Here is a 24,148-nt window from a genome sequence, read left to right as displayed (position 1 = left end):
CGCCGAGGTGGCTGAATGCGGCACAAAATTGTGGCGGAACGACGTTTATGGTGACCTGCAAGTTACTAAGTCGCATGCAACATTCATATAAGCAACACTTAAACAATGAATTAAAAGTGCTAAGCCAGCGAGTGTTGAAGTAAAAACAATGGTGCAAGAAAAAGTACCAAGTGGGTGAAAAAAATTGGTTCGATGGTAGAGAAGTAGCATGCGGTCGATAGAGACATGGAGTCTCCACCGCTTTTTCAGCACCGATTTCAGCACCGAAAATGGCGTGCAAAACACATGCTTATGAGCACGCGTATACTGTTAGCTTTGCCTCACATATGTATAAGTTTTTGTTTATGTTTCGCCTTTCACTTGCCGCGGTGTTGCAGTGTCGAAGGAAGTAAAGCTGGAAAGTGAAAGGAAGTCAGACGTATCATATGGCGCACAGTGGGGTCTATAGAAGCAAAGTTTTGTTATTTTTACAATAGTTTTTAAGGCGAATCCTTCTACTGAATAAAGTTTTGAAAAAAAGTAATGCAATATTTTTATTATACGATTATAACCATATATGAAAGATTCTAGTAAAGAACACATTTTGGTTGGAAAATCCTAGTATGTTGAGTCAGCTTAGTTATTTAATCAAATTTAATTTTTTAGAGTTAAAATAAAAGTTACCCAAAGGTAAAGGTGTACAAACCTATAGTAATAATAATTATTTTCGAGTTTTGGTGTTGATTTTCAAGCATACAAATCCTCATCGCCACGCACCTTCTTTTGGGTGGACCTCCAATAGACCAAATTGATTAGGGGAATCCATTGTTTTTTCTAAAAAAAAATCGCCGATTATTAAAGTACATTAATACGTGCGTTCCAAAGTAAACAGGACTTTTTGAATCTAGCGCCCCTGGTGGCGCCATCAATATGTCGACTCGTGCGTTTGAATCTGCTATCTTTATCGATTGTCCAGTGAGAATTTCAGGACATGCCATTGATTGAAGGTGAAGTTATTGCGTTTTAAGTGTCAGTATGTTGATTTGGCGCGTTTTTTTTTGTTTTTTTTTTTGCTTTGGTTCGTTGTTTTCACTCCGATTATTTTTAACTTGTTGCATATGAAACTCATAAAACTTTATCTCATCGAAACTTATAATGCGAGACGATCAAGAAGGCGTTTCATACCCAAAATATCCATCAAAATCATTCGTACTGACTCACGAGAGATGCCGACCTCTCTTGCCATCTCTCTAATATTTGCCAAATAATTTGAAGCACCATATCCTTCACTTATTCCAAATTTTGATCAGAGATCGGACGTCGTCCAGAACGAGGCTTGTCTTCAACAACAACGCGCCCATATTTGGCATAGTAAAAAAGAACAGTCCTAACAACTTTGCAAAATACATTCTTTTAAATATTATTTACCCGCAAAATTTGATTACAATTTCCGGGTGCTTCACACACGATTTGAAAATTGTGCGCTTATGTCTTGCGTTTTCGTCTATTTGTAAACAAAAACACACTTTTTACGAGGTTTTTTCGTGTAAAAATTTATTTTGCTTTAACTAACGGATATACATATTTATATACGCACAAGGAAAAGATATATTGAAGATACTGTTTTCAAAACATAACGGTTAACTCGAATAACAGTAGTTCACAGCGCCATCTAGCTTAGTTTCGTTCTAGCTCCAACTCTGTTAGACATATACTAATATTTCAGGCTCAACTTAGTTCAATTAGCATAAGCAAGAAAAAACTAAAGCGACGCCAACTGCGCTGTCAGCGTTAGCGCCAACGTCGACGTAAGTGTACTTAATCAAAGCAATAAACCGAGAAGTGACTCAAACACAGCGAGCTATTTTAGAGTTTTGCGCTCAAAAACATTTAAAAACTTAGTGAAGCCCACAACAAGACACAAATCACCTGCAGCAAGGTAATAACACATACATACATAAACTTTTATTTATGTGTGTGTAATGTATATGTTTGTGCTCAAGTGATTTGCATAGCCGCAGGAATAAAGTGAAAGTGTTGCTGTGAGAAATGCAAAAGAAAACGTGAGAAAGCGAAATAAAAACAATGAACAGTGGAAAATAACTGTAGGGTAAAAAAAAACAAAGTAACTGTGCAAAGTTAGCGGAAATAAAAAGTGAAAGAAAAGTAAAAAAACCAACAGTAGCAACAGAGCAGCAGAGAAGTTAACTAAAATACAATTAAAACAATTTTTTTAAAAACTAAATTAAAATTAAAAAAATAAAACTAAAATAAATTAAATAAAAAAACTAAACAAAAAATTGAAAAAATAAAAAAAAATTAAAAAACTTAATTAAAAGTTTAATAAATATCAACAAATAGATTCCTCTCCAGGGCTTGGCTAGCAATATCCAGCAACAACAAGACACATACAACAAAAAATATGTGCTTTTAACGCACAACAAAGTCTCACAGGTGCAGCTTTCACGCCTCTCACCAAACCCACAGTTGCTTAATAAAGTAAAAACTGAAATAAAACAACAACATACATACAAAGAAAAACTACAAAAAATAGCAAATACTAAGGATAAGTAAAATCAAAAACAGACATTAAAAACAAGCAAATAGATTACGCTCACTTAAGCACGAGCGAGCGGCGCTCTCTCTTCTTAAGTCGTTCGTATTTATTTGCGCCTCGGCGTCACAACAACAAAACAACTAAGGAATTTCTTACCTTAGCTTCCTATAAGAACTAGACTCCCTCACCTAGCTAGAGCTAAAGCTAAGAGAGAGCAATAGCGGCTAGCAAGAAGAGAGGAAGCAGTTAAAAACAAAGTATTATAATTGGTGCTAAAAAGAGAGTATTGGAAACAATCACTTTCACTGCTGCGCGTAAAATCTTGAGAGTGAAAGTGGACTTAATAAAAAGTGAGAGTAATTGCTTTCTACACATGACCCTAGTGAAAAAGTGAGAGTGGCGCGAAAAACTTAGGACTAACATTTACAAAGTTACAGCACTTCGCACACAAATAAAAACAGCAATATAAAGGCAAGGACGAGTTCGAGAACACACATCGCTTTTGTTTTGTGTTCGTGTGGGTGTACTAAAAACCGATTCAACACCGAATTTCTTCAAAAAACTTCAAACGCAATGTCCACCAACGAGGCTGTGGACGGCGCTGCTGAGGCGTCCGCTATGACCAACGGCGTTTCGGCTAACGAGTCAGCACCTTCGCCGGCACCTTCACCAGCGCCGCCGGCTACGTCATCGCCACCGCCAACAGCACTGTCGCAGCAGCAGTCACAGCCATCAACTGCTATGGACGATGGCAACGTAACGGCACATATTAGTTCTGCTGCACAGGTCGAAGGTGGCGTTTCAACATACGGTGCGGTCAAACAGTTTAAGGAAACGAACAATGACAACAACAGCAACACTAATTATACGAAATCGGACGGCTATCATCACATCCCGAATAATCATTATAATAACAAGATTTCGCCAAAAATGGATTTGTTGAGTGGCGCCTGTTATGTGTTCTCAATGGATGGTGATCGCAAGTATCATTTGGATGAGCTGGAAGATGGCGCTTCGTATGTGGTGTCGTCGTTCAAGGCGTTCAAGGTGAGTACGCAGATTTTTTTCTCGATAAATATTAATATGTGTGTGTGTGTGTGCTGCGGGATTTTAAATATAGTTTTGTCTGGCATCTCTTACTGTATGTTGACCTCGTCGTTTGTTTCCATTAACCTACTCTAATTTTACACTCTATTCGTGCGCATATATCAAGCAGCGAACTCCCGAAAATCAACATAACTCAAATCACATTTTGTTATTTTTCCTCCAATCTTTCTTCGTTCTTTTATTTTATGGCGTGTTTTGAGGCCATTTTTGTTTAGCATTGCAAATATTGGTGTTAATTAAAAGAAATTCAGAGTAACTATACTTTCTTAGTGTATATTTATACACGGCTCATATGATATAGTGCTTGTATATAATGGTCTGTATACGGCAAGCCAACCCTAACTGGAGCAGTTCACGAAAATCACGAAATCAATAAAATTTGAAAATTTTGTTGTTGTGCTGTTTTCTTCTTACATTTTATACTAGTACTTGTACTTATTTTACTTACATTCATTCACACCCACTTTTGTGGTTACTATCGCAAGCAAGCGTCCACTTGACCGGTCTCGGTCGCATTCTCTGTTCACCTATGGCATTCTTTTTGCAATTCATTTTCGTCTTTACTTTCCCTTACATTTTGTTGTTGCTTAATACTTTATTTTGTTTTGGCCACAGTCCTTCGGGCGTTGGTCTTTTGCCGACGAGTGTGCCGAAATTGCACTTGCATGCCACATTTAGTAGCCCTTGAAGAGGATTCATTCGCCGGTACGCGATGTACACTAAAAAAAATTTAATGAGTGCAAAATTTCGACACTTGAATATATTTCTTTGTTTCTTTTTGAACCATAAAGTCGAGTTTATTGGCACCGGAATGATGAGTTCAATACTCCATGACAAAAATGTTTCTTTTTCTTTATTGGCATAGACACTGTTTACGCGGTTAGAGATTTAAGTGAAGCCAGTTTCTTCTCCACCTGACCTTTCCAACGAAGTGGAGGTCTTTCTCTTTCTCTGCGAATACTTTTAAGAGCTAGAGTGTTTTCATCCATTTGGACGACATGACTTAGCCATGGTATCCGCTGTCTCTTAATCGCTGAACTATGTCAATGGCGTCGTATATCTTGTACAGCTCATCGTTCCATCGACTGCGGTATATTGACGTCCTGTATAGCAGGACGAAGATGACGAGTGAGTTGTAGAATTTGGTTTTTGTTCGTCTACTTGGCCAACAGGTAATACGGCAAGAATTATTCTGCGTTAGATTTCGAGGCTGAAGTTGTTGTTGGTTCCAAGATAGAGAGAATTATCTACAACTTCAAAGTTATGAATGTCAACAGTGACTTTGGAGAAAAGTCGCGAGTACACCGACTATTTGTTTGGTGACAACAGATATTTCGTCTTACCCTCGTTTATTACCAGTCCCATTTGCGTCGCTTCCTTATCCAGTCTGTAGAAGCAGAACTTTGGCTGTGACAAGAACCTGTAATTTTAATCCAAATTGTATCTATGTTACTGAGTTTTCATGGGTTCATAGTACCCTTGGACACCTATGATATCTATAACGGAAAAAAATTTCGAGGGTAGATATGGCCGAGGGTAAGAAAATATTTCATAATATTGCAACAATGGTAACACCAGTTAAAAAATTATATGAAATATGTGTTAAAAAGGCTTTTCTAAAAAAATATCCGCAAATTATTAATTCGGAAAAATATTTTTATTAGGGTTGCCATATATTGCTAAAAGTTAAACAGAAAATATAGACAAATACATACATATACGGAAATTATAAATTTCTGAAGTGCTGCTTTTGTAAGGTATTGTTGCCAAGCATCTGATGAAAAAAAACTTCAAAAAGTATTACTAAATGAAAGTCAAATTTAGATTCCCGTTTAACCGGAAGGATTAAATTTATACACGTACTTCTTGGAAAAGAGTTACCAACAATCGAATATTATAAATATAAGAAAACAACAAGAAAATTATTATTTTACTAAAGCCTAATGGAAAGTATATAAAAGGCATCAACTTCGAAATTTTTTTGGAATAGAGTTTTCATCAATTCAAAAATATAAAAATTTTAAAAATCTATAAGGTTGTTATTTTAATATATTATATAATACTAAAAACTATATAAAAATCTACAATTTATATAAGTATTTTGTGGAATAGAGTTGTCATCAGTCAGAAAACGTATAAATTTTAAAAATCTTTTTCGAAGTTAAAAAATGTTTCTGCCAAACATTTTTCTCAGTGTAGCCATGCATTTCACCTACTTTAGTCGGCAATTTCGCACAACTATGTTATTTTACATTTTACTTCTTCCTTAGCGGCCGCTTACTTTGCTGTGATTCTTAAAACCAACAAGCAGTAAAAATGTCACTACCACCATTACAACAACAAGACAAGCAGCAACAACAATATTACCAGAGCAATAAAAACACAAACATGACACAGCACAATATGCCATTGAAAAATGAGAAACAAAAATAAAAAAAAAATAAGAAGAAAACTTGAAGATCTCGTTGGTTTGAGTGCCGAGTTCGCAATATTTGATTAAAGGAAAGGGTGGTCGAGCAATAGTGGACTTATTGCGTGTATATTAGAAGGTTGACGATTTCCTCAAAGCACTAAAACAACAACATGCTAATCGTTGCTGGTGGCGATTTGCATGTTTCAAGTGTTGCCATTACATTTGCTTGTGAGAAACTTATACTACGCGAGTGTGTGTGTTTGTGAGAGTTGGAGAGTACTGTTAGTTGATTGCGTGAGGCTATGTATTGCTCTTTTATAGCAAAATGTGAGGGTGAATGCAGGGGTGTTGGCACTATTTTACACTTAATATTATGAAACCCACATGCAAATCCGAACAATTTGTTTCCAAACATAAGAATATGGTCCGTGGGGTCATCATGGGGCAGTCGTCAGCGACTTGGGTTATCGCATCATATTATACGCTACACCCCGCATATATTATCGTCAGTGTAACGCAATTTATTCATACCCCACACACACAAACGCACGACTCATTGGCAGTCATTTCCTTTCAGTTCGATTCCTTTATTTTACATACTCTCAATTCGTATGTTAAAATTTCAAGTCATTTCTTCTTACTCGCCTGTGAAGGAGCTGTAGCCAAGCTATTATTGCTCTCTTACTTTGTTGGTCTTTTGTCGAAAAGTTTTGCTTTTATTTTCTTTCTATTTGCTTCTACCACTATGACAACGGTGATTTCATTTTCATTAGCCATAAAGTAATTATCGACTATTAGACTGTAAATTAAAATGCTCACATTACAATCTGTTGTTTGTTGGTTTTTATCATTTACATGCTGATGCAAGAACGTGTAAGAATATTTTGCTTACTAATTGACTTAGTGGTGCAACGGTGAGACAGTGGGGTAAAACGAGGTAAAACATAAAAACAAGTAAAAACGTTAACCAAGAACTTGAATTTTATGGGTCGGTTTGTACGACAGCTATGTTCTAAATTAGTCTACTCTGAACAGTTTATTCGGAGATCGTAGCATTGTCCTTGACAACAGTCAACGTGAAATAGATTGATTTTGAGTTCACTTTGTATGGCAGCTTAAGTTTAAGTGATCCGCTTTGAAATATTTCTTTTTGAAGTTGAGGTCAAATCTGTTTGAAAGATGGTAATGCATTAAATTTTCAGTCAAACTCAGCGAAAGAGTGTCCAAAATCCTTACTCCGTTTCCGTACATTCGGATAGTATTGCTCCAGTTGACGCAAAAACTTCAAGTATCAGTTCAAAGTTTCGAAAGAACTAAGCGATGGCTCCAAATTGAACCTTGGAGTGAAATTGCAAGAAAAAAATTAGAGTCGACAAATACTGCTAAACAAATACGCTACAGCTGTCTCTACAATACCTACGATGGATATAATACAGCATCTCTCAAACTCTATAATCAAAAAAGTTCTAGTGAAAGATATCGGCGAGAGTTAGGCAATTTTTTTACTCTTAACACCAACCACCCGCTAGCAACAAAAAGATGTATTAGATATTTAAAGTAAGTCCCGCATTGGCAAAACAACTCTGTAAACTTTTGAGGTCTCTACGGTATGATACACTGGAGGAGGTAAAGATTAAGAGGCCGCATAGTCCGTTAAAATTCGCGTCAAGCACAGGCATCCTAAACGATGACTACTCCTCTTGGATTTAACTTTTTTTTAAAGTTGTACATCCAGACTTGGCTTTCTTGCCATAAGAAGAGCAAAGACATAGACATCTGCAGCTTTTTGATGGTCTATGACGGTTTCAAGTGTGCCTCATTATCAGAATCGTTTAAGTGGCTGACTAAAGCAGAATCACTGAAAACTGCAAAGTTGTTGAGCTTACAAGCGACGCCACACTCTTCACAATTACAACGGAGTGGGAACAAACTGGAATTCCGTTGTCTACTTGCGTTCTATCACTAGACCAATAGACCCTGCCTGAGCTTAGCAGGCGTTGGTCAGTGCCCAGCTCTAATGCAACATAGAAATTCTACCTAAAATAGAACGCAAGAGATCCACTAAATTAGCATAATCATTAGGATTTTAATTGAAGGCTGTTACGAACGGTTAGACGAGGTATAACCTTCTCCTTCTCGGAAAGATTCATCTTGCCACAATCATACGAGCTCTTAGTGGACATTGTTCTATAGGCATCCATGCAGTAAAACTAAATATGAATCTTAACAGACGCAAATTGTAAAAGTGGTAAGAAAGAAGGTGAGATAGAAACATCCAAGCTCTTTCTCCTTCATTTTCCAGCCTTTGCAAGACTAAGGTTGAAACAGCTCGAGAGTCGTATTTTCGGTGGGCCAGGAAGAGTTTTTCCCTGTGGGGATTGCAACAGGACCAGCCTTTTTAACCTAATCTAACCTGAATGGCTTGAGATGTTTTACTCAATACCAACTATACTTGTATATTATAAATGTTAATATAGTTAGTACATGATCAGAGCGTTTGTTTAAAGATGTGTTCTGTAAGTATTAATAGAACTATGGATAAATAGATGAAGATAAACAAGATGCATGAATTAATATATGTACAAGTATAGTTTCATCTCCATTGAAATCTCTTTCTACAAATCTGATCGTTTCTTTAATATTATACGTTTGACTAGTTCTATGCTTTAAACTCTGCAAACATTTATCAATCACAAACTTCGATCCACAATAAGTTCTATAACTTCCTTTATATTCCAATTTTTCACTTACTAGAAAATTATGCCAAATTGTCACACCGTACATTTATTCCCACTTCTACTCTGACTTTCAAGCACCTCCTAAATGTTAGCCGATCCAAACTATATATGGTATGGTATGTATGGTATGTTGTAGATACAACTACAACTTCAGCAGGAATGAGCAATTCGTGTAGCCAAACGAGTGGATGACAACTATGGACACAAGTCAAGCACCTATGTATATATGTACACAGGAAGTAGAAATATTTTATGGATAAAATTTAATTACCCAGATATGAGTTGTAATAAAGGGTGAGCCTTTAAAAGCTTATCCTTTAAATTAGTGAACTGATAATGGTTTAATAATACTAAAATTTATTAATATTTTTTTGTTAGCGATGTTCATGAACGAACTTGTGGGTTATATTCATGTTCGCTCCATTTTCTTTGTTTTTTATTTATTTTGCGACCGAAGTTGGCTGAGGCTATTAGTTTTTTAAGCAACCTCCCTGAGAATTGTAAAATTTTAATAGTAACGATTTTTCTTATTTCATATATGCCAGCAAATATCTGATATGTTATTAAAATTATGATAAGCCCTATCTTAAAGATAGCTGACATCGAAAAACTTTTTATTTAGTAATAAAGAATGTCTGATAAAAAAATACTCACATAAAGGGTAAACTAATAATTTCGTGTAGACATCTAAATACATGCATTATAGTCTCGTTGCATTGTTATAAGTAGTAGGAGAAATCCATTTTTACTTTACTTGTTTTATTTGTGATTTTTGAACCACCCGTTACACAGGAACTACTTTAACCTTAGCATATATTCATAGCACAACATTGATATAACAACTTATATGCAAACGTATTGACACACATACATACATAAAGGTTAGAAATATTCTTCACTCCGATTTTCACATTTATATGATTTTACGAGTGTACATTTTATGACTGAATATATGTATTTGATATGTGTATATGTATATAAGATTTTTGCTTCCCTTTTGGTCATGTTGAAATTGTGTGTGCAAGTTTATGATAACATTTCCAAGTGCACACTCACAGAAATATATATACATTTATATATACCGGTGTAGTAAGCACACATACATATGCATATTCTCAAAGCAAACTAAAATTGTTTTACAATTTTTTCCATGAAATGCGAGCAGTACTTTTAATTGGGTTTATTTGACGGCGCATAATTAAAATCGAAAAGAGAAAAGGTCATGGAAAATGACAAATCAAAGCGGTAGGACATCAAAGGACATGGCAAAAGGATCAAAGTATTTGGGAGTGAAAACTTTTTTCGACACACAGCAATTTGTAGCATTAAATATCATATTTGCAGTTTAAATTATATTATTTATAAATTTAAAACCTTTAAGTATTTCTCGATAATATAAATAGTTTAAAGAGCTTTTAGGAGATACGTCGTTACAAAGGCTCCAACATCTATTTTAACGACGTATTTCTTCAGTTCGCTCTCAATATTATAGTAAATATGTCTTCAAAAGCTTTCATACCGCCATCAAGTGACGAAGATTCTTCAGCTGGAAGACAATAACAATTATTTTGACATTTTTACATGGATATTTGACCTATAAAAACATCTATTCGTTTGTCCTTTAAAAAGTTATTCGGAGTACTGCAAAATGGTACGGCTGTTATGGAGGTTATATCAATCTTACTAAGTATTGAGTAGTGTTATTTAAGGAACCGGTTTTTTTTTTATTCCTGAATTTATGGACATTTATAAATGTATCGAAATTAATCGATTGCATCAGCATGTTTGCTCTTGAGTATTAATATATTTTAATCAAAACTTTAGAAGATAGAAACGCTAAATAGTCAATTTTATTCTTCATTTTACAAAATAAATCAAAAGTTATCGAATTTTATCGATTGTGTCATAATGTTTCCCTCAGAGTTTGCTTTTTTATTTAAGTCTTCATAAGCTTCATAAATTTCATAAGTTAATTTTATTGTTCATTTTACAAATTAAATCAAGAGTTATCGAAATTTATCGATTGTGTCATAATGTTTCCCATAAAGTTTGATCTTTTATTCGAGCTTTCATAAGCTTCATGAGTTAAAATTGTTCATTCTACAAAATATATCAAAAGTTATCGAAATGTATCGATTGTGTCATAATGTTGCCCATAGAGTTCGGTCTTGTAATCATGAAAGCTTGATGCTTCACGTGCCAAATATTAAATTTTATTTATACGTTTGCGGAAAATTTAAATAATTTATCGAAAATAATCGATTTTTGAAACTTGTCTCATGGTAAGATTATTGCTTTATTAGAAAAACCAAGAAAACTTAAAATACATGACTTCCTTTGCTATAAATTTCAGAAGTGTTCGAAATTAATCGATTGTAGCGTGCAATTTCCTAGTGATATTACCGCTTTATTACAACTTTTTTATGAACGAAACAGTAAATTGCAGACACCATTTCCCAAATTATCAAAAATAACCAATTATGTCAAAATTTTGGCAAGCTAAAAACACATATCAAATTGATTTTACGGAAAATTTAATCTATCGATATTAATAATTGTATTTCTCATTTTAAGTATTGGTTTGTCCAGACTTTTCTAAATCTCAAGCACTAATATAAATTTTATGCAGAAATTACCGAATACTTCAAAAGTTATATCCATATATTAATCGATTGTATTACCAAGTTTTTTGGTGAAAAAACTATTTTACTCAAGCGTTCCTTAGTCCAACAAATAACAGAAATATATAGTAATTTTTATTGTCAATTTAAGAGAAAACTTCAATAGTTATCGAAATTAATCGATTGTATCCTCGCAACTCCCATCAAGATTACTATTTTCTATGAACTTCCCTACGACCCTCGCACTGAATAATAAATTTTTTAGTTAATTTTACAGAAAATTTCAGAGTTCATAGATATTACACGATTTTGTCAGAATGCTTCCTGGTAAGATTCTAGTTTTATTCGAACTTCATGAAGTTTCAAATACTATATACAAAAGTTTAAAGTTGGTTTTATGCAAAATTTTAGAAATTATCGAAAATAATCGATTATAAATAATGTGGTTATTTCAACTTTCTCAAGTCCTATATTCAGTAAACCGTTTACCGCATTTTGGTTTTCCTTGTCTTGCTTCTGTTCAGAAAGTCATTTAGACAATGATTGGGTTTCGGGTAACAGCAGAACATCACTCTTGTCAATCTCGTCCTCTATCTCATTGCCCTTGACTTCTTTGTGCCCTGGCACCAAGTAGAAGTGTAGTGGCTTTGTTCTGACGACACTCTTCACTGCTACCCTGCTTTCCAAGACACTTCAGCCAATAGTCTTACCGACGTTTGCCCTGAAGTCCTAGGTAGCAGGTTGGCCTAGTTCAATGGTCGCCTATGGTGGTTCTGAGCCTTCCCTTATGCGCATTTTCTCTGGATTGACGGATCAGCTCTGGCGTACTTGTAAATTTCAGTTGATAACATTTGGTACGATCTTTAATAGCTTTGATGTATAGAAGTGGGGACTTAACGTTGGAGTTAAATATTTTAGTACGCCTGTCTTGAACGAGAACCTCCATACTACATTAAAGGCGCCTAAAGCTTGATTGGTCTACACTATACGTTGCTGATGTCTTCCTTAAATCATCGGTTTCCAAATATACTCTTACTACTGCCCAAGTAACCAAACGATTCCACATTTACAAACTCTATACTATCGCTTTGGAAGTTCAACGTATATGTAGCTGGAGTTGGTACACATATCTATGGTTTTTAAGCCGTGCATTCTGCGCCCTATTTTCGCTGCAGTTTTTGCACCACAACTAGTTTTGTTGTTATGCCAGCAAACATTGGTGGGTGTTTGTTTTATCCGAGGCTTCTTTATTGTGGTTTCTTTGATAAGGTGGTTTAAGATTGACTGTCAGTCCATTTAGCCTCTCTGCTGTTTTAAAGCTTTTGACCAAACAAATTAAAACAGAAAGTCTTAACTAAGCTGCAAAAGCTAATACCCTTCGTTGCATTTCTTTAGTAACTATTTTGTTTTGGCAACCATAGTAATCCGATCTCAGCAATTTTTCCGGAATTATATTATTATCATAATCAGTAATCAAGTCAAATTTCGTGGAAGAACCACGTCAAATGCAAAGCTTTCCATGCCAGCCCTTTATTCCGATCGGATTGGTTTGCGGCAGCTATATACTGTAAAGCCAGTCTGAACAATTTCTGCGGAGATGACATTGTTGCCTTAGAAAAAAAGCTATACCGAATTTCGTTAAGATACATTGTCAAATGTGAAAGTTTTCCATACAAGAACTTCATTCCGATCGTTCAGTTTATATGGCAGCTATCTGTTATAGTGGTCCGATATCGGCAGTTCCGACAAATGAGCAGCTTCTTGAAGAGAAAATGGCGTTTGCAAAATTTCAAAACTATATCTTAAAAACTAAAGGACTAGTTCGTATATATACAGACGACAGACAGACAGACGGACATGGCTAAATCGATTCAGCTCAACATACTGATCATTTATATACTTTATAGGGTCTCTGACGCTTCCTTCTGGGTATTACAAACTTCGTTACAAACTTAATATAATTAGAATGTTTTTATATCATCTGAACTGGCTTATAAGTTGAAGGGAAACAGAACTAGTTACCGAGTAAGTTTAAGGCGTTCTGAAGATTATTTCATTTACGAAACGATCTTAACACATCCCAATATACCCAAGGATAAATCACTTATTAAAACAGATTGGATTAAGTTGTTTTGTTGTAATTTTTTTTAATTTTTGTGCTACAAATATCTAAACTTTTCGTTTTATTGGTTGTATTACTAAATAATATTTAATACTAAAACCAAATAATAAAATATGGCAAATTCGCTCACATTTTGAGCGACGCACCTGCTCTAGTTCATTAATGAAACGCATATTCGGAACTTCAGTGCCTTTCTTCCATTACAACTACAATCCGCAGTAAATACATCAGATACCGTTAGTAATTGAGAGCATGGTAGGAGTTACTGGCATAGGCGCGACGAACGAAAAATTGACGGGTAATGGTAGGCGAAGTGTATGAAAAATGCGACATCAAAATTGAGTGGCGTAGACTTTGGAAGGGGAAAAAAATCGCCTTTACAAGCATGTTCAAAAGCATTTGTTGAGGCAGGTGAAAACAGCAGAAGATGTGTAGATAAGGTAGAGATATGTCGTGCAGTTGCACTAAAAACAAACATTTGGATGTGTGGACGTGCAAAAGGCGGACCGCTGGGCCAATGACGTGCATAGCAAGGTTTTCGGGAGCAGCGTAAGACTTGAGGTGAAATTTTGAGTGCGCCTTTAAAAACACAAATTGCGCTCTAATTGAATTGCAGGCAGGGCAATTGCAAAAACACGACGAAAAAAGCCAATAAGAGCACGCACAAAGAAAGATTAAAACAAGAAAGCAGGTTAAGCGCTCCGGGTGAAAAGTGCAGCGTGCGAGCGCAATAACAGCTGTAAAGTTAATTGTCGCGTTTTGAGTTGGCAACGATACGCGCTCAACAGGCAAACATGATTTACAATGCATTGCTAATTATACGCGCTGTTGTTGTAATTGTTGTTGTTAAGTATTTTTAATCGTACTATGTTGTAGTTGCAATGCATAGCAATAAACGCAATACATAACTCGTCAGCGTATCATTTTATGTGCGCTGGCCTACCTTTAGGCTGAAATGGCTGATGGAAGAGGAGGAAAACGTATGTAATAATAATAAACGATTTTGCGTCGTCGCCAACACAACAAGGTCGAATTGGTGTGAGCGAGTGTTGGATGCACATCAATATTTTACGCGGAAATGAGTAATTACGTTGCCTACTTATAGGCGGTTTACGATTTGTTAGGTGCGCTGGTTATGTTTAGCACTAAATTGTTACATAAAGTGGCTTGCAATAAATAGAGCAAGCCACATTATAAATGCTAAAGTCAAAAGTTTAGTATATTTTCGGTTATAGAATTCAAATTTTCAGAACTACTTTGAAATCCCGAAATCCCAAAATCTAAATTGTTTAGTTATTAATATATTATATTCAGCATATACTAAGAGTTATAGTTATAGTATATAGTTATAGAAACCAGAGATATTTGGAACTAATTTTCGAATCGAAATTTCGAAAACGGTTGTTTAATTATAAATATATTATGTACAACCAATCAAGATACACAAGAATTTTTACGAAACGAAGCAAACACTACCTTTATGTCGCACAAAATATATAGCAAACGCAAGAGGCAGATGAATACATGAAAAACATAAACTTTACCTGCTTAATACTACTGAGATAATTTCTATATGACAGCAACCTTGGATGCTGATTTTAATGGACACACAAACGCTTGGCAATGCCACTAATTGGTGTGAGCTATGTGATAAATATAATGCATATACACAAAGTAATGTATGCATGTAAGGACAGGCATGCACGTGCAACAAGCTGCATATTCGCACCTGGCATACTGAGCAAATGTGCGAACAAATTAGCTTACACTTGCATGCTAGTTATTTAAACATATATACATATATGGTATAGCAGAAGCAACTGTTGCTAGCAATATCTCACATCGGCTAGCTTTGTGACATGCTACATGATTGTCTGTAACTCTAGCAAATTTCATCATGTTAGTGAGTGTGTGCTTAAACTTTAGGTGCGTGGGTGCCATGTTGTAAGTGAAAGTGACTTTGTGCAGCATTTCCGTGAATTGTCCATCTAATTTGGTCAAAAGAAATATATTCTGTTTATATGAATGCTTATATGTATATGTATTTGTAAATATGTGTATATCTCTCCAAGCTAGTCAGTAGAACACAATATAACAAAAAAAGCAAAAACAGAATAATTTTTGAGGGCAAATATTTGTTTTTGGTAGGTAAGATCATAACTTATGTGAAAATATATATGTATACAAAATTTTTATTCAAAAAGAAATTTTACTGAAAAAGAGTTCTTCATTTTTGGAAAAACATAATTTTTAAAGCATTTTTTGGATAGGCAAATTTTTACATCTTGAAAATTTTTTAAGAAATTTTGAAAACAATTTAGTTATTGGCAAATAGTTCTAATTTTTAGAAAAAATATTGAAACTTTTGGAAAAAATTTGTTGGTTTTTAAAATCTTTTTGGAAAACCAATTTTGAAAAACAAATTAATTATGTCGATGTTAATTTTCAATACTTAGGATATTATAATTTTTAAAATATCTTTGACTAAATATTTGAGAGTAATTCTATATACCTCTGTATGTATATACATATGTATGTAGGTATATATACATATAATATAGGATATATATATTTGAGAAAATGTAATAAAATAATTATTTCGAAAATAATTTTTTAATTTTCGATATTTTTAATATATTTAAAATTATATTTTACAAACTTTTGAAAAACATATTGAAAAAAAATTTAATTTTTTCACATTTTTGCAAAATAAATTTTGGTTTTTGGAAAATTTTTACAATATTTAAAAATATTTTTTGACAAAATTTTTGATTGCAAATTTATTTAGAAAACTAAAATAAATTTCTGAAATTTTCTTATAATTTTAAAAAATAATTTTAGAACAGTTATGCAACTCACATCATTCGAGCTATGAATTCATTATAGTTTTAGGTTTATTAGATGATAAACACATTTTGCAGTCTATATTTGCAAGGTGTCGATAGCATTTTCGATTATTTTTTTCTTCTGCCAAAAACTTTTTGATATCTACTAGAACAGTGTGAGCTATCTGAAATATATTGAAGTTTGTAGTTATTATGGATTCGCTACTCCTAACTCAGTTTTCTGTTTCGATAAAACATAATTTCGAGCAGCCCTTTTGGAACAAACATATTGAAGTGTAACCTCAAATATAATTTTAGATACTCTGACTTTTGTCTTTTGGACTTCAGTTTCACGAGGTAGTATTCTTTTAATTTTTAAATCATATTATTTGCTTAGCTTTCTCTTGAAATTTCATTTTAAGTTTTCATATATTACTCTTGATTATATTTATGAAAGCTGATTAAGTTCAGTTGAAGGTTTTATACTTTCTTTGTATTATTAATACTTGTATGTACTACGATATTCCATAATTCTGCAATTAAGAAATAAATTTTTTACAAGCCTTTTAATATGTCCATTTGTCAGATTCCGCCTTTTACATGTTCTTTCGCAATTATTGAAAAAATTTCTGGCTAACAATTGCGTAATTTTCGCTGACATGCGACGAATCAATTGACGCTTGTTTGCTTAAATGCGTGAGTGTGTGACTATGTATATTGACGTGTGTTTGTATATATATCGCATAGGGAATGTCAATTTCCAATACACTTTTGTTGTTGTTCTCTTACCTGCTTTTGTTATTTTTAAAGGATTATTACAATGCATTTTTAATTGTTGCACGTATGCCAGCCAACTAGTCAGCAGCAGTATTACGTGCCAATCAGTTGCATGTTTGTGCCGCAGCAGCAGAAATCAATACAAAAATGCGATCGAACAGGCAAACACAAATCGCAATGCATATTTTTATATATATTCTATATCTATGTATAAGAATATACGTACGTATACAAATATACAGAATGTATACATACTTTCCTATAACCCAACACAGGCCGTATTGATAGCCTGATTTCGGCTGTTAAAGCCGCAAAAAGTAAAAACAAGCAAAACGTTGTCTTCGGTTGTGCGGAAGCTATAATGCCCTTTACAAATAAAATTATTTTCATGCAAGAAAATTCATTCGGTCAATTTATATAACAGCTATATGCTATAATCGTCCGATCTGAACAATATGTTCGAAGCTTAAAACATTACCTTTGGCATTGATCTCTACCAAATTTCATGAAGATATATTGTCAAATGAAAAAGTTTTCCATATACGCAGTTGATTTTGATCAATCAGCTTGTGTGACAGCTATGTATATAGCTGTACAATAGTACACTCGGATTAATAATTCCAAGGTTCCAAAGTTTGTGGAGATATCTCATGAAATAATAGTTTTCCATAGATTTGATTTCGATTGGTTAATTTGTATAGCAGCATATATGTTGTGGTGGACCAATATCGGCGTTTCTGACAAATACTTTCTTGGCTAAGTTAACTCAGCTCGCGACGCTGATAATTTTAATATGTGTACTAGGGTGTGCCATTTTGAGGCATCGATCGGAATCGATCTTCGGTAGTCGAAGTCGATTAAGAATCGATTCTTGACATTCGAAAAATCTATTATTTTGCGAAAGCTCGATTTTCAGTGAATCAGAATCGAGTTTACCATCCTACGGCAATCATCGCGTGCACATATATAACCTCCATTATATACCACAAAAAAAAAAATGATTTTCCATGAATTTATATGAAAACAGAAAATTTGAAAGAGGCACCTCTTAATATTAATATTATGAGCTCATCTTTTGAGTGACTTTTTTTTTACACATTTCCAAAGTTTTGAGCCTGTTTTTCAGTTGAAAAAAAAGGTTGCCTCAAAATGGCACACCCTAATGTGTACACTATATAGAGTGGTGTGTTTCCTTTAGGATGTCACAAACATAGATGGTATACAATATATAGATATATACATATATATACAACATTGCATACCGTTACGCCAGAAAATAATACTAAGAGAATTATAAAAGTACATTAACCCCTCACATCAGCTTGTTGCAAGTACTATAAGCTCACAAATACCGTGCGTCTACTACACCATTAATTGCAACAATTTGCTGCAATAAAAGTTTTTCATCATTTTACATATATACACCGACACCTAGTATACACCATATATATAAATTTATATATATGCAGTGACATGTGTGTGTACATATATCCAGTGCCATTTGTCAACTTTTAACATTTTTCCTAGCTCCTCGTTGGCACCTATCGCCTTATTGACGCAACTTTGCCGCCATTTTTCGCTTCGCAATGAAATTTGCCTTTCCCCCCAGACAACAATTAAATGTTGTTATTGTATTTGTTGTGTTTTTGTTTTCAATTCATTTTTCTATGTTTTTTTTTTTGCCTCCTTTGGTTTTAATTTTTTATTGTTGTTTTTGCTTTGCTTTTTATTATATTTTCTGCCCTCTTTGTTGCACTCGTTATTACCCACTATGAATTGCATTTAAATTGCACTGATTTATGAGCGCATTTTCCAATTCAATAACTGCTTGCTGTCGCACCTTCTTTTGCTTGGTTTATTTGGCTTTTTATTTCCCTTTGAATTATGAAGACTTTTTATGGCTTTGCCTTTTTTTCATGCATAATTTATTGCTTTCACCTTAGTTGAAATTTTAAAATAATTTTTCAACTATGCAACATAGTTTCAGGCTAATTGCAGTAATAAATATGATTTAGTTTCCATTTTTCTTCAATGAGAAAGTTTCCTATCCAAGTCCTTGGTTCCGTTAGTTCAATTTATATAGGAGCTATATACTACGGTGATCCGATATGAAAAAAAATCCTTCATATATTGCGCCATACTTTTAGAAAATTATTCATGCAAAATTGCATGAAGAGATATCTCGTTAAATATAAAGTCTTACATACCAATAAAACGTGCACAAAGTTTCCACTTAATATCTCAAAAACCAGTTTCTTCTCCACCTGGTCTTTTCCAACGAAGTGGAGGTCTTCCTCTTCCTCTGCTTCCCCCGGCGGGTACTGCGTCGCATACTTTCAGAGCTGGAGTGTTTTCGTCCATTCGGACGACTTAACTTAGCCAGCGTAGCCGCTGTCTCTTAATTGGCTGAACTCGTACAGCTCGTCGTTCCATCGACTGCGGTATTCGCCGTTGCCAATGCGCAAAGGACCATAACCTTGCAGAACCTTTTCCTCGAAAAAACTCGTACGCTGACCCAATAGATGTTGTCATCGTCCATGTTCTTGCACCATATGTATAGCAAGACGGAGATGACTGAAGTGAGTTGTAGGAATTCGGTTTTGTTCGTCTACTCGGCCAACTGTAAGATAAGGTAGAAATTATTCTGCGTTAGATTTCGAGGCTGAAGTTGTTGGTGGTTCCAAGATAGAGAGAATTATCTACAACTTCAAAGTTATGAATGTGAAACAGTGACTTTGGAGCCAAGTCACTTGAGTACACCGACTATTTGTTTGGTGACAACAGATATTTCGTCTTACCCTCGTTTATTACCAGTCCCATTTGCGTCGCTTCCTTATCCAGTCTGTAGAAGCAGAACTTTGGCTGTGACAAGAACCTGTAATTTTAATCCAAATTTTATCTATGTTACTGAGTTCATGGGTTCGTAGTACCCTTGGACACCTATGATATCTATAACGGAAAAAAATTTCGAAGGTAGATATGGCCTAGGGTAAAAAAAATTTTTATACTATTACAACAATAGTAACACCAGTTAAAAAAAATTGTATGAAATATGTTTTAAAAAGTCTTTCCTAAAAAAATATCTGCAAATTATTAATTCGGAAAAATATTTTTATCAGGGTTGCCATATATTGCTAAAAGTTAAACAGAAAATATAGACACATACATACATATACGGAAATTATAAATTTCTGAGGTTTTGCTTTGGTATGGTATTCTTCAAATCTCTAACTTACACATATTTTTGAACAGAGTTGCCAAACATCTGATGAAAAAAAACTTCAAAAATTATTACTAAATGAAAGTCAAATTTAGATTGCCGTTTAACCGGAAGGATTAAATTTATACATGTACTTCTTGGAATAGAGTTACCAACGATCGAATATTATAAATATAAGAAAACAACAAGAAAATTATTATTTTACTAAAGCCTAATGGAAAGTATATAAAAGGCATCAATTTAGAATGTTTTTGGAATAGAGTTGTCATCTATCCAAAAATATAAAAATTCAAAAAATCAATAAGGTTGTTATTTTAATATATTATATAATACTAAAAACTATATAAAAATCTACAAATTATATAAGTATTTTGAGGAATAGAGTTGTCATCAGTCAGAAAATATATCAATTTTAAAAATCTTTTTCGAAGTTAAAAAACTTTTCTGCCAAACATTTTTCTTAGTGTAGCCATGCATTTCACCTACTTTAGTCGGCAATTTCGCACAACTATGTTACTTTACATTTTACTTCTTCCTTAGCGGCCACTTACTTTGCTGTGATTCTTAAAACCAACAGGCAGTAAAAATGTCACTACCACCATTACAACAACAAGACAAGCAGCAACAACAATATTACCAGCACAATAAAAACACAAACATGACACAGCACAATATGCCAATGAAAAATGTGAAAGAAAAATAAAAAAATATGAAGAAAACTTGATGATCTCGATGGTTTGAGTGCCGGGTTCGCAATATTTGATTAAAGGAAAGGGTGTTCGAGCAATAGTGGACTTATTGCGTGTATATTAGAAGGTTGACGATTTCCTCAAAGCACTAAAACAACAACATGCTAACTTTTACAAGCACTTCATACGAAATCCGATGAGTTGCTGGTAGCGATTTGCATGTTTCAAGTGTTAGCATTACATTTGCTTGTGAGAAACTTATACTACGCGAGTGTGTGTGTTTGTGAGAGTTGGAGAGTACTGTTAGTTGATTACGTGAGGCTATGTATTGCTCTTTTATAGCAAAATGTGAGGGTGAATGCAGGGGAGTTGGCTCTATTTTACACTTAATATTATGAAAGCCGCACGCAAATCCGAACAATTTGTTTCCAAACATAAGAATATGGTCCGTGGGGCCACCATGGAGCAGTCGTCAGCGACTTGGGTTATCGCATCATAGTATACGCTACACCCCGCATATATTGTCGTCAGTGTAACGCAATTTATTCATACCCCACACACACAAACGCACGACTCATTGGCAGTCATTTCCTTTCAGTTCGATTCCTTTATTTTACATACTCTCAATTCGTATGTTAAAATTTCAAGTCATTTCTTCTTACTCGCCTGTGAAGGAGCTGTAGCCAAGCTATTATTGCTCTCTTACTTTGTTGGTCTTTTGTCGAAAAGTTTTGCTTTTATTTTCTTTCTATTTGCTTCTACCACTATGACAACGGTGATTTCATTTTCATTAGCCATAAAGTAATTATCGACTATTAGACTGTAAATTAAAATGCTCACATTACATCTGTTGTTTGTTGGTTTTCTTCATTTTCATGCTGATGCAAGAACGTGTAAGAATATTTTGCTCACTAATTGACTTAGTGATGCAACGGTGAGACAGTGGGGTAAAAAAAGGCAGAACTTAAAAAAAAAAGTCAACCAGGAACCAGCTATATTCTAAAGTTGCCTACTCTGAACAATTTTCACGGAAATCGTAGCGTTGGCCTTTGACAACTATCTACGAGAAATACTTGTATATTGATTTTGATGGATCAGTTTGTATGCCAGATATAACCTTTGGTGATCCGACTTGAAATATTTCTTCGAATATTACATATTTGTCATTTGATTTTATTTATAATGGTCCAAGTTGAGAGCAAATCTATTTGGAAGTTTGGAATTTTTAGCCGAATTCATCGAAAGAGTGTCCATATTTCTCACTTCGTTGCCGTACTTTTCAATGTGATTGCTCCAGTTGACTCAAAAACTCTAGATATCAGTCAAAAATTTATAAAGAACTCTGCGATGCAGTCCAAATTATACCTTAGAGCGAGAATGTAAGATACAAATTAGAGTCGACAAATCCTGCCAAACAAATACGCTACAGCTGTCTCTACAGTATCTACCATGAGTATAATACAGCATCTCTCAACGTCTATAATCAATAAAGTTCTAGAGAAAGATATCGGCGAGAGGTAAGCTATTTTCTTACCCCGCTAGCAAGAAAAAGATGTATTAGATATTTAAAGTAAGTCCCGCATTGGCAAAACAACTCTGTAAACTTTTGAGGTCTCTACGGTATGATACACTGGAAGAGGTAACGATGAAGAGGCCGCAAAGTCTGTTAAAATTCGCGTCAAGCACAGGCATCCTAAACGATGACTACTCCTCTTGGATTTAACTTTTTTTTAAAGTTGTACATCCAGACTTGGCTTTCTTGCCATAAGAAGAGCAAAGACATAGACATCTGCAGCTTTTTGATGGTCTATGACGGTTTCAAGTGTGCCTCATTATCAGAATCGTTTAAGTAGCTGACTAAAGCAGAATCACTGAAAACTGCAAAATTGTTGAGCTTACAAGCGACGCCACACTCTTCACAATTACAACGGAGTGGGAACAAACTGGAATTCCGTTGTCTACTTGCGTTCTATCACTAGACCAATAGACCCTGCCTGAGCTTAGCAGGCGTTGGTCAGTGCCCAGCTCTAATGCAACATCGAAATTCTACCTAAAATAGAACGCAAGAGATCCACTAAATTAGCATAATCATTAGTCTTTTAATTAAAGGCTGTTATGGACGGTTAGACGGTTATAACCTTCTCCTTCTCGGAAAGATTCATCTTGCCACAATCATACGAGCTCTTAGTGGACATTGTTCTATAGGCATCCATACAGTAAAACTAAATATGTATCTTAACAGACGCAAATTGTCAAAATGGTAAGCTGGAAGGTGAGATAAAAACATCCAAATTCTTTCTTTTCATTTTCCAGCCTTTGCAAGGCTAAGGTTGAAGCAGCTCGTCGTTTTTTTGTCGGGGCAGGAAGATATCTTCCCTGTTGGCGATTACAACAGGACCAGCTTTTTTAACCTAATCTAACCTGAATGGCTTGAGATGTTTTACTCAATACCAACTATACTTGTATATTATAAATGTTAATATAGTTAGTACATGATCTCGTTGAAAATAATAATAGTAATATAAACATTTATTGCATTCTCTAGAATGTTCGTTGTTCTCAAACTCAGAGCGTTTGTTTAAAGATGTGTTCTCTAATTATTAATAGAACTGTGGATAAATAGATGAATATAAACAAGATGCATGAGATTAATATATGTACAAGTATAGTTGCATTTCCATTGCTTAAAAGGCGGTAGAGATATTAGAAGGATCTTTCTACAAATCTGATCATTTCTTTAATATTATACGTTTGACTAGTTGTATGCTTTCAACTCTGCAAACATTTATCAATCACAAACTTTGATCCACAGTAAGTTCTATAACTTCCTTTATATTCCAAATATTCTCATACTAGAAAATGATGACAAATTGTCACCCCGTACATCATTGTGTATTCCATTCCCAGTTCTACTCCGACTTTCAAGCACCTTCTAAATATTAGTTAATACCTATCCAAACATACCATATACATATATGTACAACTACAAGTTCAGTAGAAATGAGCAATTCGTGTAGTCAAACGAGTGGATGACCACTATGGGCACAAGTCAAGCACCTATGTAGTATGTGCACAGCAAGTAGAAATATTTTATGGATAA

At 34.4% G+C, this 24,148-nt stretch overlaps 1 protein-coding gene across 2 annotated transcripts in view; it reads left to right on the top strand.

The window, feature by feature from the left end:
* The first annotated feature begins 632 nt into the window (after window positions 1-632).
* LOC120778763 (dual specificity protein kinase splA-like) overlaps window positions 633-24,148 on the top strand; it is a 126,890-nt gene continuing 103,374 nt past the window's right edge. The window contains exons 1-2 of one of the 2 annotated variants that reach the window (XM_040110743.1): window positions 633-2,182; window positions 2,341-3,583. In XM_040110743.1, coding sequence (XP_039966677.1) covers window positions 3,110-3,583 — 474 coding nt within the window. In that variant the 5' untranslated portion in view covers window positions 633-2,182; window positions 2,341-3,109. Of the gene's footprint in view, window positions 2,183-2,279; window positions 3,584-24,148 lie in introns of those variants that run through there. The other variant, XM_040110742.1, reaches the window with a different exon arrangement.

Source organism: Bactrocera tryoni, chromosome 5 (genome assembly GCF_016617805.1).
Source record: "Bactrocera tryoni isolate S06 chromosome 5, CSIRO_BtryS06_freeze2, whole genome shotgun sequence".
In the NCBI taxonomy this organism is placed as follows: Eukaryota; Metazoa; Arthropoda; class Insecta; order Diptera; family Tephritidae; genus Bactrocera; species Bactrocera tryoni.
This window is presented reverse-complemented; position numbering and strand designations above follow the sequence as displayed.